The sequence below is a fragment of the Trichosurus vulpecula genome, chromosome 4, assembly GCF_011100635.1.
Source record: "Trichosurus vulpecula isolate mTriVul1 chromosome 4, mTriVul1.pri, whole genome shotgun sequence".
In the NCBI taxonomy this organism is placed as follows: domain Eukaryota; kingdom Metazoa; phylum Chordata; class Mammalia; order Diprotodontia; family Phalangeridae; genus Trichosurus; species Trichosurus vulpecula.
In genome coordinates, this window is record NC_050576.1 from 200,222,903 (window position 1) to 200,235,809 (window position 12,907).

At 45.8% G+C, this 12,907-nt stretch overlaps 1 protein-coding gene across 5 annotated transcripts in view; it reads right to left on the reverse strand.

Moving 5' to 3' along the window:
• Positions 1 to 200: 200 nt before the first annotated feature.
• The window catches only part of TMEM104 (transmembrane protein 104), a 78,114-nt gene continuing 65,407 nt past the window's right edge, over positions 201 to 12,907 (reverse strand). For all 5 annotated transcript variants that reach the window (XM_036757583.1, XM_036757581.1, XM_036757579.1 and 2 more), the window contains exon 10: positions 201 to 3,062. In XM_036757583.1, coding sequence (XP_036613478.1) covers positions 2,302 to 3,062 — 761 coding nt within the window. In that variant the 3' untranslated portion in view covers positions 201 to 2,301. The remainder of the gene's footprint in view (positions 3,063 to 12,907) is intronic.

Here is a 12,907-nt window from a genome sequence, read left to right on the forward strand (position 1 = left end):
TACATCTATGCCAAGCCTTCCACACCTGGAGATGCTGGTGTCTGAGTCACTGAGGTAAAGCAGGACAACAGTGAATGGCGGCTGTGCAATACCTCTATGTTTAATGTATCAGACCCTGCCTTACGATGTTCTTCAATTTGCCAGTACCATCTCTGGAGCCCAAAACAGTGAGACGGCTTAATTTTCTTTGTCCTTTGTGAGGGAATATAATTGGAAAAGAGTACAGATGTTTTAATCAAGTTTTTAGCAAACAGCTAGGGAGATCTGGGGACAGCCCAGACAGCAGGATGGGCTAACACCTCATTATTCTTGTCACTGAAGGCCCAGATCTCTCCTTGCCCCACCCCATTCTCCAGTAGCAGCCAGAGACAGCATAGGAAGTCACCATACGGCAGATGGGGAAGGGGCATTTATTTTTCAAAAGGCTGGAAAATAATTACACGTAGTGATGAGCTATGAGACAAAACACAAGAAGACGGATTGGAAGAAGATAATGTCCAATTAAGCCAATCTAACTCTCAAAAGCATCCCGCTGGGCTCAGGCAGCATGAATCTAACAGCAGGGATGTGTCCGCTTCCCAGGGCCCCATCTTCACGCTTAAGGCAATTCTCCTTTCCTCACCCTATGCTCCCACAGTCCTCTGGCAGAAGTCTTCTTTAGATCATCTTTACCCTCAGGGACTGGATCTTTTCCTGACAGGGAAATGTGTGGGACGCATGTGAGGAGAAATAAAAGGTGCTGAGCAAGGCACTGAGATTAGGTGTGTTGCAGGGAGGGGATCAGGACCAACCTTAGAGAGAAACCTCCCCCCTCCCAACAGAACCCTACCGTCTACATTTGACTGCTCTCGACCCCAGCCCACGGGAGCACAGAGAACGTGGGATAGTGTGAGAATAATCTGGGCCCTACTGTATCTCGGCAGGAGGGACCCAGGCCCTGATGCTGGAGAAGGCACATTTGATGTAGAGTTCGTTAGAGTCTGTATGAAAATGACAGGGCAGCAGCAGTTGTGAACATAGCGAGCGGAGAAGTGAAGAGCAGACAGAAGGGGGCTGGCCTCGTTTCAGAATAGCATGGCCTGCAGCAAAGGGATGATACAAGACGAAGAATTCTTGGGTCTATGGAAGAAGGAAATGGTCGGTGGAGGGGACGCGGGGCTCCCTCCCATTATCCTAGGTGTAGCAAGATGATAAAGGAAGCATCAGGTGGCTGGCCACTGGCTGCTCAGGTGCCTCTCACTCTTCTCTGTTGTGAATCAGATCAATGTCGGACCCCCAAAGGACCACTACTCTCTCCCTGGGAGCTGTGATTTCAGCTGTCAGACATGTCAAGAGTCACCCCAAAGGTGACCAAAGGCACCGAGTGTGTCTGAGATGATTGTCCATCAGGGGGGTCCCAACTTACTGCCCATTCCAATGCTATGCTTAACTTGCTTCAGAAAGATAAGCTCAGGGCACTGGCATGGGGCTGCCACCAGAATGTCCTTGGCCTGCAAGAGGGTACAGTATCTCCTTCACCCGGCATGCCTCCAAAGTGAAGATTCAGAGATTCCCTTTTATTTCTTGCCCTTTCTCATTAACCCGGAGGACTTAACAGAGGATTTAAGTCCTGGGGATGTAGAAAAGATGAAAGGGCCATTTTATTTTCCCTCCTAGGGAATACTAAGGCCCCAGTCAAGGTAGGAGCCCTGGAGCTGACTCCAGAACTAGGTCAGTATTTTAGTGGCCTAGTCTCTACTTAGCACCCACAGCAGGGGCGCCCACAGCTCTCCTCCAGGGACCCTGCGGTTAATCAGCTCTCCTAGTCCTTGCGGCTCCAGGCCTTGTTTGCTTCTCATCGTGCTAAGGCAAAAGGGACATGTGCTTTCACTATATTGGTTTCTTAGCAGTTCAGGAAGCAAGACGTGTTCTGGGTGAAGGAGAAGCAGGTAGGAGGGGTTAGGGTTCAGTGTCAGTTTCTGCAACAGATCTCCTAAAACAAAGACCTAAGTCCTCCCAGAGCCTAGGTGGGGGTGAATGAGTAGAGAGGCACCCATTCTGTCTAGTATAAATAAGATGTCACAGTGCCAGCACTGCTTCGAGATTCCACCCAGGGTACCATGCAGGGGACTCAGCAGTTCATCTCTGGTTGGATCTTGGGAGTGGAGAAAGGTAACGGGCCTTGTAACAGCTATCAGACTTGATTACCAGCAATGCCATTGTCTGCCCTGTGGTAGAAGGATAGTGGGCATGAAGGTGAAGGACAGAGGAAGGCCTGCAATCCTGCAGAAAGGATCCAAGTGTTGGGAAACGTTCCCACAGTTAAAGCTTTGTCTCACTGAGGATTATGTTGGCTGTGACAAAAAGGAAGCAAGAGAAAGCCCAGACAAGTACAAAGCCCACCCAGAAGGTACTTCGGAAAGGGGACTTGTGCTTGTTGACAGTACCAGAGCCAAAAACAAGCTTGGTGTCTTTCCGGCTGTAGTACACCAAGAAGGCAGGGATGACATACTGAATTCCATTGCCAGCATAGGCTCCTGTGATCCCCACTAGGGACTCCAGGTCATGGGTACAGAAGGCCACGAGGATGGGAGGTACCAGAGTGATGACAGGGAACACAACTCGGTCTACCACCCATGGGTACATCTCTCCCTCCCGGTGGAAGAGCGTCTTCCAGTTGTTGCGCAGAGTCACAGCGATGATGGGGAAATTGGTGCTAATGGTGAAGACGGGGAAGAGACCCAGGAAGAAGCGAATCACGGCCAGGCGTATTATATCACAGCCAGTGAAGTTGAGAGTATACATGTCCATGAGACTGTCACTGTGGAAGCAGAAGATGGCAGTGAAGGAAAGGAGGCTGTAGAATGCCAGGATCAACACATAGTCCAGCAGCACCAGCTGGGTGATGTGCTTTTTGGAGGAAATGGGTGTGATGAGGGATGGCAGCGAATGCTGGCACATGAAGGAGTAGACACACACCCCAAACAGGTTGCGGATCCCAGAGAAGTCTGCTATGGGCGGATGCCCTTCTCCTTGCCCGTGTCCAATGCGGATCAATGCCAGGATAATCATGATGGCAAAGGCTGGGGAATGAAAGATATCAGTCAACAATGATTGAACACCCACTGTGCGCAGCACTGAGTATGGTTCTCCTACGACAGCATGCTGCAGGAGGGCATGGGGAAAAGAGAGCAGGGTCTCTGGCTTGGACCAACCCCCCCCCCCCCGGCACAGACGGGTAGAACCTCAGAATTGGAAGGGACCTCAGAGGACATTCTGTACACCTGCACCTGAACAAGAGTCTCTCCTACAACATCCCTGACAACATCCAGACTCTGCCAAATGTGGGAGACAGAGAGAGAGAAAAAAGGCAAATGTGGAATTAAAAGTCATGTAGTTGAGACGCTACCAAAGTGCTAGGTCTCAGCCAGGAGTGGCAGCGTGAATTGACACAAGACTTCTACCTGGGGCGTATATCTTAAAAATATACATACATATACATATTGTGTGTGTGTGTGTGTGTGTGTGTGTGTGTGTATTTATTTAATTTTACTTTACAACATTCAGTTCCACAATCTTTTGAGTTCCAAATTTTCTCCCCCTCCTTCCCCCCAAGACAGCATGTGATCTGATGTAGGCTTTACATATGCATTCACATTAAACATATTTTCACATTAGTCATGTTGCAAAGAAGAATTATAACCAAAGGAATAAATCATGAGAAAGAAGAAAAAAAACAAAAAAGAGAGAGAGCAAATAGTTTGCTTCAATCTGCATTCAGACTCCGTAGTTCTTGAGTGGGGCACAGAATCTTTCTTCAACTAACACCTCAACAGGGATTTAAGTGCCCATTTAGTGGGGTGGGAGTGGGGACATATAATATTCACATAAATAGGTGTATACAAAACACACCAAAGTGGGGGTGGGGGGGTGGGTGTGGTGGGGGAGGCACTAACAGCATGGTTGTGGGGACTAGGAAAGGCTTTGGGTGGAAGTTGAAGGAAATTCTAGGCAGTAGTGAGAACAGGAGGTCACCAAAAAGGCCAGCATGGCTTGTTCCTGGACCTTGCAGGGGAGACATCACTCCTTTTTGGAGAGTGGTAATGCCACAGAGATAGGATGAGCTGAGAGACAAGAGCAGGCAGCCTCTCACAGTCGGTGGCAGGGAATCCAGCTGAGGAGGGGGTGCAGGCTTCCTGTCTGACCTTTAACAGAGGATCACCAAGCTCACCCATCCTCCCTCCAGGAGCCTGCTTAACAAGGAACTGCCTGAAATCAAGGTGCATATTTTCCTTTCTCTTGTCTTGGATTTCTTGATTTTATCTGAGACAGAGTCCCTGGAGGGCAGAGTTTACTGTCCTTCAGTTAATAATAACAGCTAGAATTCACACAGCACTTCAAGGTTTGCAAAGCTCTTTCCACGTTCTCTCAACTGATCCTCACGACAACCCTGTGAGGTAGTTGCTACTATTACCCTCATTTTACAAATGAAGAAACTGAGGCATGAAGAGGTTAAGTGACTGGTGCAGGGTCACCCAGCTGGATGAGCCTGAGGACTAGATTTGAATTCAGGTCTTTCTGACTCCAAGTTGAGCACCTTACTCACTGGGCCACCTACTGTTACAGCAATCAGACTGTTCCCAGTTCTTCCCTTTTGGGATGCTAAGACTATCAAGTCTCCCCTTGGTTTGAATGGGTGGAAAACCTTTTGCTGTCTTTGTTGTGGAATATTTCTCAGCACTGGAGGCAATCAGGAATCACTGACTTGTACAGGATGTGATACTGGGGATGGGGAACTTCCACACACCCAGCCTGGCTCTGAACAGGATATAACTGAGGTGAGCTTGGTGTTTGGCTTTTGGGGTTCACTCACGGAAATGAGTGTTGAGACTCTGGGCAAGCCGCTGTGGCTGTCCCCACGGCTTTGCTAACCCAGACTCATTGGTTCTTTGGTAACTATGAATTGTGATTTGAATCAGACAAGGTTTGTCTGTTGATGTTTGTAATTTCTATTCGTACTTGCTCTGAAGTTCAGGGTGCTGGCTTTTCCTCCTGAACTAAGTGAATGATATTTGTATGTTTGATTAAAGTGAGATTGTTTACCCCTTTAAAGTTACTTTCCTTAGTAAAGCAGATCAACAGAACCTGTGCTGGCAGCTTTTGTTGCTGGTGTTATTGGTTTTACACAGTAGCTGCTGGCCACATTGTTGCTACACCTACCTGCCCACAACAAATCTGAGGGTACAAGCCACAAACCCATCTAGAACTATGGGGCTGGGAAAGGATAATCTTGGGGCTTGGACAAGGGGGTGTGGACTTACTGAGAATGACCGAGGCTATCCTAACAACAGAGAGAGAGACAGCTGAGAGCACAAGCAGTTGAACCTCAGCTACTCACTCTGAGAGTGCAGAGACTTGGGACTTTAGGGACTGTTACCAAATACCAGAGAGCACTCTGGGCACTGGGGATGGCTGGGATGTAGCGTACGAAGAACAGCGAGAAGGCCACTATGGCTTGTTCCCAGATCCTCTTGGGAAAATGAGAAGCTTACGGGAGGGATTCCTGGAATGGCTGCCATTCCTAGGACAAGCTGGGTTCAATCTTCATCCAAGAGTTGGCTGACTCCATTTAGTTACCCCTATCTTGGATCCCTTAACCCAATCCCCACTAGAAGAAGCTATAGTTGTTAAGATTCATGGTATTAAGAATTTCCATTGCAGCAGCAGAATTGGGTCCCTTTCGATCTGGCCTATGCTCCCATCTAAACAGATTCTTGGCATCTGCAATCAGAATCACTTGAAGGCCTCAGAGCACCCTTCTCTGGAAGAAATGTCCTCAGTGGCACTGATAAAAATACTTTACAGCAGCGCTCCCTCAACTTTTCACCTTATGATCCCCTTTCCTTCCCTACCAGATCAAACGTCCCCTCCTGAATGAGCCCCAATTCCTAAAATAATGACAACAATGAGTTTTCAATAAATGCAGAGGTAGGGGCACCAGGTGGCACAGTGAGTAGAGTGCCAGTCCTGGAGTCAGGAGGACCTCAGTTCAAATCTGGCCTCAAACACTTGACACATGTACTAGCTGTGTGACCTTGGGCAAGTCACTTAACCCCAACTGCCCAGCCAAAAAAAAAAAACCAAACCAAACAAAAACAATAAATGCAGAGGTTGTTCATGGGAACTGGGCAGGAAATGCCTTCAAATCTTAGTCATATTGCCATAGAGAGCTCATGATAGGAGGTTCCCATAGAAAAGACTTAAGAGTCCAACTCCCAAGGAAGCACATGTGCCTGGTCCACAAGAGCTGTCTGCATATTCTCATTTCTGCCCATGTAATTGCTCTCCAGGAACCAAAAAAACCCAAGATAACATATTCAAAGAGGATCATGGAAGCTTCCCTTATTACTCCTATTAGAATTTTTTTTAAATTTGGAAGTTTGAATTTTTTGTTAAAAAAAAGTAAATTTTTTAATGTTTCATTCATTTATGTGCATATTTTAGGGTATAATTTATATATACCCCTCCTTTCATACTACCTTATAATAAAGGTTTAAAAAGAAAAAAAGCAGTTCAGCAAACCTGACCCATCCACTAAGCAGACTTCCCCACCTCTTCAACAAAGAGAGAACAAAGGAGATACCCATCAACTGGGAAGGAGCAGCGTGTGCATGTAACGGACTATTTCTGTGCTGCAAGAGATGATGGATAAGACAAGTACAAGGAAGCATGGAGACTGACACGAACTAATGTCGAGTAAAGCAAGGAAGACCTAGAAAAGAACACACACGATGACTACAACGATGTAAGTGGGAAGAGTGCCACGCAACAATGGAGGCCGAGAATGTTGCACAATTCCAACCAAGAGAGGGAGGTGCATTTTCTCATCTCTCCCAGGCTTGGTCATTATTATGATGCAACGTTCAGTTCCATTTTGTTGTTCTGGTTTACATGGCTGTAGTTGCTGAGTGTGACGCTTTCTTGGTTCCGCACACTTCACTCTGCTTATCAGTTCATATAAGTTGTTCTGTGAATCCTCCATTTGCCTCACTTTTTACAGCACAGTATGACTCCACTGCACCCCTGTAGCACAATTTGTCTAGCCCTTCCTCAATCGATGGCACCTAGTTCTCTATTACTTTTCATCAAAGGCATCCCAAATTTCCAATCTCACTCTATCACTGACAAAGCCAGAAGAGAGAAATGAAAGAGAAGAAGTAAGATATTGCATTGCTAGCAAACACACACACACACACACACACACACACACACACACACACACTTTTTTCTTTCTCTGGAATCCTGCTCTCCCCTCTCTCCCCCACCATTCATTCCTGGCTCTCCAGAAGACCAGTAATTCTCTCCTTGCTCTAAAGAAAACATCAATCTTTATAGTTACCATTCAGTCAAGGGGAAAGAATTGACCTATTTCCTTCCCCTAGACACTCTGCCTACGTAGCTGTCTCTAATTTAACCCTTTGCTTAATTCCTCATGAGAAGCTAAGGAACTTCCTGCTCTACGAGAAGTCATTTAGCCCTAAAAGGTGCACTATGAACATTTTAGTGCAAGGTTTCTTAACCTGAGGTCTGTGAACTCTGCATTCTAAATGAAAAAATAAATAAACAAAATCTAAAATATTATTAAGTAAACATTTACTTTCAATTTAGATAACCAAATTTAATTATTAAATAAAATTAAAATTTCATATTATAAAAATATATGCTGGCTTCCTCTATAATGCTATGTATATTTTATGCATTTAAAAATGTTATTCTGAGGATGGCTCCATAGGTTTCGATAGACTGCCAAAGGGGTCCATGACACAAAAAAGAGTTAATCACCCTCGTTCTGGTACAATGATGTCTTACGTGTGTTGGGGTAATCACAATGGAAGGGAGAGGACAGCTGGCATATGTCTTTATGTGATACAATGGGCATGGGATGTGAGAGATGGTGGGAGTGGACAGATGGCACAGGTGGCTGGATGGACAAAGGAGAAAAAAAGGACTCCACAGCATATGCCCGCAGGTATATCACAGCTTAGAAAAAGCTTTGGCAAAAATTGGAGATGTGGAGATAGATGGGGCTCCCTGACCGCCATTAAAACAGGCTGTAAAACTCTGGGTTGGTTATAAACACTTGGAACTTTGAGTTTTGCAAGTCTCTCCATGTTTAGCTTCAAATAAGTTTCTGTGGAGTTATGAGACACGGAGGGAAAATAAGGGCAGCTGACTGTGGCTGGTCCGGAATAACAATAAACATAAAAATTTTCAGGTGTACGAAATGCTTTATTCACAACCACCCTATCAGGTTGGCGGCCAAAAAGCAGTATCATTCCCATTTTACAAAGGAAGAAAATGAGGCTTATGGAGGTGAAAAGACGAGTCTAGACTAGCAGCCAGTCAATAAGCATCTAAGTTTCTCAGGTGCCAGGCATAAGGCTTGAGACTACAAAAAGTCCCCAAAGGGCAAAAACAGTCCCTGGTCTTCAAGGGGCTCACATTCTAACAGAGGAGACACTCTATAAATAATGGAGCACACACAAGAAGTGCAAAGAGCAGACTGAAGGTGTTCCTCCAGGGGAAGGGGCAGACTGAATGAGGCCTTCTGCCCTCAAAGAAGCTGGGGAAGAGGACAGGAAGAGGTGCCTCCCAGGCACAGGAAGAGAGCCAGCTGCAGAAGAGGCCCATCCATCTGCACTGTGGAGCTCATGGAGGGCAGGGTAAAAAGAATGGGAAGGGGGGAAAGAGTCAGGTTACGAAGGACTGTAAATGCTAAACAGAGAAATTTCTCTTTGCTCCTGGACCTAAGTGGAGGTCCCTGAAGCCTGCTGAGTAGGGGATGATGTGGTCACAAAAATCACTTTGGCAGCTGAGTAGAGGATGGACTGGAATGGGGGGAGACCAGTTAAAAGAATATTTTAATAGTCCAGGCCAAAAGGGTTGAGAGGAGTGACTGTGCAAGTGGCGAGAATGGGGAGGTGGAGGGGGAAGGAGCGATGTTGTGAAGGCTTGGCCATGGATCTGATAGGTGGGGTGAACGAGACTGAGGAAGACAGCAAAGTTGTGAGCCTGAGTGACTGCCGGGATCATCATGGTGCCCAACAGCAACAAGAAAGTTGGGAAGAGGTTTTGGGGAAAAGAGTAACGAGTTTGGTTTTAGACATGAGTTTGAAGCGCCAAGGGAACATTCCATTCAAGATGTCCAAGAGGCAGTTGGTAATTTGGGCCTGTAGCTTACACGACAGACTAGGGTTTAGATATACAGATATGGGAATTATCTGCATAGGTCATAACTGAATCCACAGGAGCTGATGAGATCACCAAAGGAGATAGCATAGATCAGAATGAGAAGATGGCCCAGCCTAGAGCCTCAGGAGACACTCATGACTGGCCGGCAAGACCTGGATGAAGAATCAGCAAAGGAGACTGAGGAGTGATTAACAGCTAGGAGGAGAATTGGGAAGGGCAGGGTCCCCAAAGCTGGCATTTATACAGCACTTTAAAATATCTCCTTTTATCATCATAACAATCCTTGGAGATAGATGTGACTGAAGGAAGAGCAATTCTTATTTTGGGGCTGGAAAGCAACTCTCAACAGTCAAATACCTCTTCCATGCCTCTTCTCTACCCTGTGTTCACTAAGCTGGATTAATGAGCAGAAAGCTGCACCAATGAGGAGAAGAGGGCAGATACTTTTACTCAGCTTGAAACTCATTTCAGATTTTTTTAATTAATTGCCCTCTTTAAGGGTCTGAGTTGCCTGGTGATGGGATAAATTGATATAGGAGGTAAACAGGTGAACAGGCGTTATACCTAAAGTGAAATATGTCTGAGGGCTGGTACATGCTATATAGAGCTTACTTTTTGGGTGAAAAACAGGAAAATGACTCCAGCTCTCCTCTCCTTCTGAGGAACAGTAGGGAGGGCTGACAGGGCTCAGTAATTAGCTTGTGCCCCACTTTCCAGGAGCCAACCATTGGAAAATCAAGGGGGAATCTAGGGGCCTTGTAAATGTCATGTGTTGGTTCCTACTGGAAAGATAAAACCCATGGGAAGAAGCAAGCCCTCTTTATGTCTCTCCATGTCAGCAGAAGCTCTCTCTCAAGATGGTATCATCTATTTTTTGAGCAGAAGTGGCTATAACCCTCCTACTCTTCTGAGCAGTGACAACACGGCATGCCCAGGGTTGGGCTCCTGCCCTTCTCTTGTAGTTCTGGGGTGGTTTGCTTCAGGTTGGCCTACCTCACCAAAAAACTTCCGAGGCAAGGCAAGGGCTTTATAAGCCAGGGCTAAAACAAGGCTTGGCTTGGTCTAGTAAATTTACTCAGCTACTGCTCTCGAGCCAGATTTCCCAAGAACTTGTTATTCTTTCCCCATTAGACTCTTATTATGACCTTCTTGTAACACAGTAGAAAGTCACAGGTTTGGACACTTGGAGATTTTTGCCATTTTGCTTTTTTAAAACTGTTATCTTTGAATTTTAATAAGACTCACTGCTTAGACATGCCTGTACTCTTTCCCAAGACTCCTCTACAGCATGGTGGCCACAGAAAATGTTTGGTAGAGAGGCATACCCATCTACCATGAACAAGTACTTTCTCCAGGTTCCTGTAGTTAGATCTATGTCCTCTGACTCCTACCTCTGGTTACTTTTCTCTGACATACAGAGAACTCAAAGGCTCGGGATACTGAGCTTCACTTTTTTAAGTGAAAGACTCCAGGTTCCTTCATGCTTTGGTAGCCTTTGTGGTAGACTAAAATGTGGAAGAGATCACGGGCCCTAGTGATCCTCTGGGCTCTCAAAGTGGTCATGCTGGGGGCTGCCAGCTGGCAATTCCTGAGAAAGAAACAGTGAGAGAAAGAGCCTGGGAATAGTATCTAATAGAGCAGAACTCCTCTGAAAGCATGAGACTCTTCTAGGCCTTAGAAATGTGGACTTTTGAGATTGCTGAGGAGAGAAGACAAGTCACTTGTGCATCTTAAGCAAGGTTTTAAAATTATGCCACCTGGGTAACTGCCCACCAGGGGTTCTGTGCCTTTACTAAAATATATGTGATTTATCACAAAATACATACCTACTTGCCACAGGCGGAGGAATCTTCTGGCATTATAAAGTCCTACTTTTAAAAGTAATACTATAAAGTACCCCTTGTTGAGCCCCACTGTCTGTTGCATCCTAGGCAGCTGTGTCCCTTGCCTATCCCTAGTTCAGGACATTTGAAGGAGTCAGCAGCAAAATAATGATGATAAGTAGAATGGAAGCAAGCTAAGGCTGTAATATGCTCTGCTTTCCCATCTATCTTAGTTCCCAGGATACTTGAAGGGTATCTAATACACTGAGTCATAATTCTTAAAAAGCCAAGATACAAGAATGGCTTCTGCTGTCCCCATGCAACAGTCCCCCAGCTCTGGGAAGTCAAAGTCAGGGAAGACAGTCTTGGGTCTTGTGGAGAGGCTACTGGGACATGGGAGTCAGAAAACCTTGGGTCAATCTTAGCTCTGAAAGTGACCAGCTCTGTGATCCTGGGTAAGTCAATTCAAAGCGCGCACACACACCCCCATGTGCTAAGTACAAGGCACTGAAAATACAAAGACAACAATGAAACTGCCCTCACAGAGCCTCTGTAAAATGGAGATGACACTTGTACAACCTGCCCCCAGTGATGATGACAGTGCACTAGATGCCTTAAACTATACAAACCTGAGTTGTTATTATTTGCAATCATCCATCTCAGGGCCGTTTCCTGAATAGCAACCCTACCCAGGCTTGCTGATTTCAGAGGATGACTCTTGACAGCTTTTCAAGGTACTGAAGGTGGGGTAAGGTCCACTTCTGTGCCCCAACCTGGCCTGCCCCAGAGGGGGCCAAGGGTGAACACTTCCGAGTCTGATGCTAGGCTGTTGTTAATGTTAAACCAATGACCAATGTGGCCACGCTACAGTTTTGACACATCCAAGACAGAGCTCATTCCTCAAGGTGGCTGTCAGGATGACAGAGCTCTCCTCTCCAAGCAGAGAATCAATATACCAGGGGCTAATGATAATGAAGAGCTGGGCGGTGTGCCTGCCAACAGCTTGGTTGCTAAGGCACTCCAGACAGTGAGATGAATTCTGTCTTTTGATGGGGAGAAGGGAAAAAAAGAAAATTTGGCTCAAGGTGTCTTGCCTTTTATCCTATGCTTTCTTTCTCCTATACCTTAGAAAGGGCATGTGGGAATATGTGCATTTACTTAATTTTGTGCTCATAAATGTACTTCCATGAGCTAGATGGCCAGAAAATAGAGCTGAGACATGAGATCAGGGACTGTGGGGAGGGGGGAAATGTTACGAAGGCAGAAGCGTCACAGTGATGTCCTAAGAAAAAGAACTTAATGAAAATTCAAAAGTAACCCTTGCTTTTAAAAATGGGATGAATTTTAATTTCGTATTTGCCCCCTAAAGAAATATGATCCCCAAAATATAGACACTAAATTGGCAGGGGAATGGAAAGGCACATCTAAAGTAGCCCTGGTGAAATGGAGGTCTTTGCCTTGGGGTTGGTGGGGAGGGGTAACTGAGCAGTAAGGTCAGAATCAGTGGAAAGAGGATCCCAGACAAAAGGGTATCCCTCATCATTGTTCTGAACCACATGGTCCGTCCACTAGAAGTCAATGAATTAGAGACCAATTTAGGGAAACCTAGGGCCAAATCCAGCCAGCCACCTATTTTTATACAGTCCCAGGAGTTAAGAGCAGCTTTTACATTTTTAAATAAAACTTAAAAAATGTAAAAACTGTTCTTAGCTGGGAGCATACAGAAACAGGTGAGGTTGGATTTGACCCACAGGCTATAGCAGACCCCTGGTCTAGCTTTTACTCGAGAGCTGCCCTGGCTGAGACAATCTTATATACTAAAAATGAAGTTTTTAGACTTCTGAAAAATACAG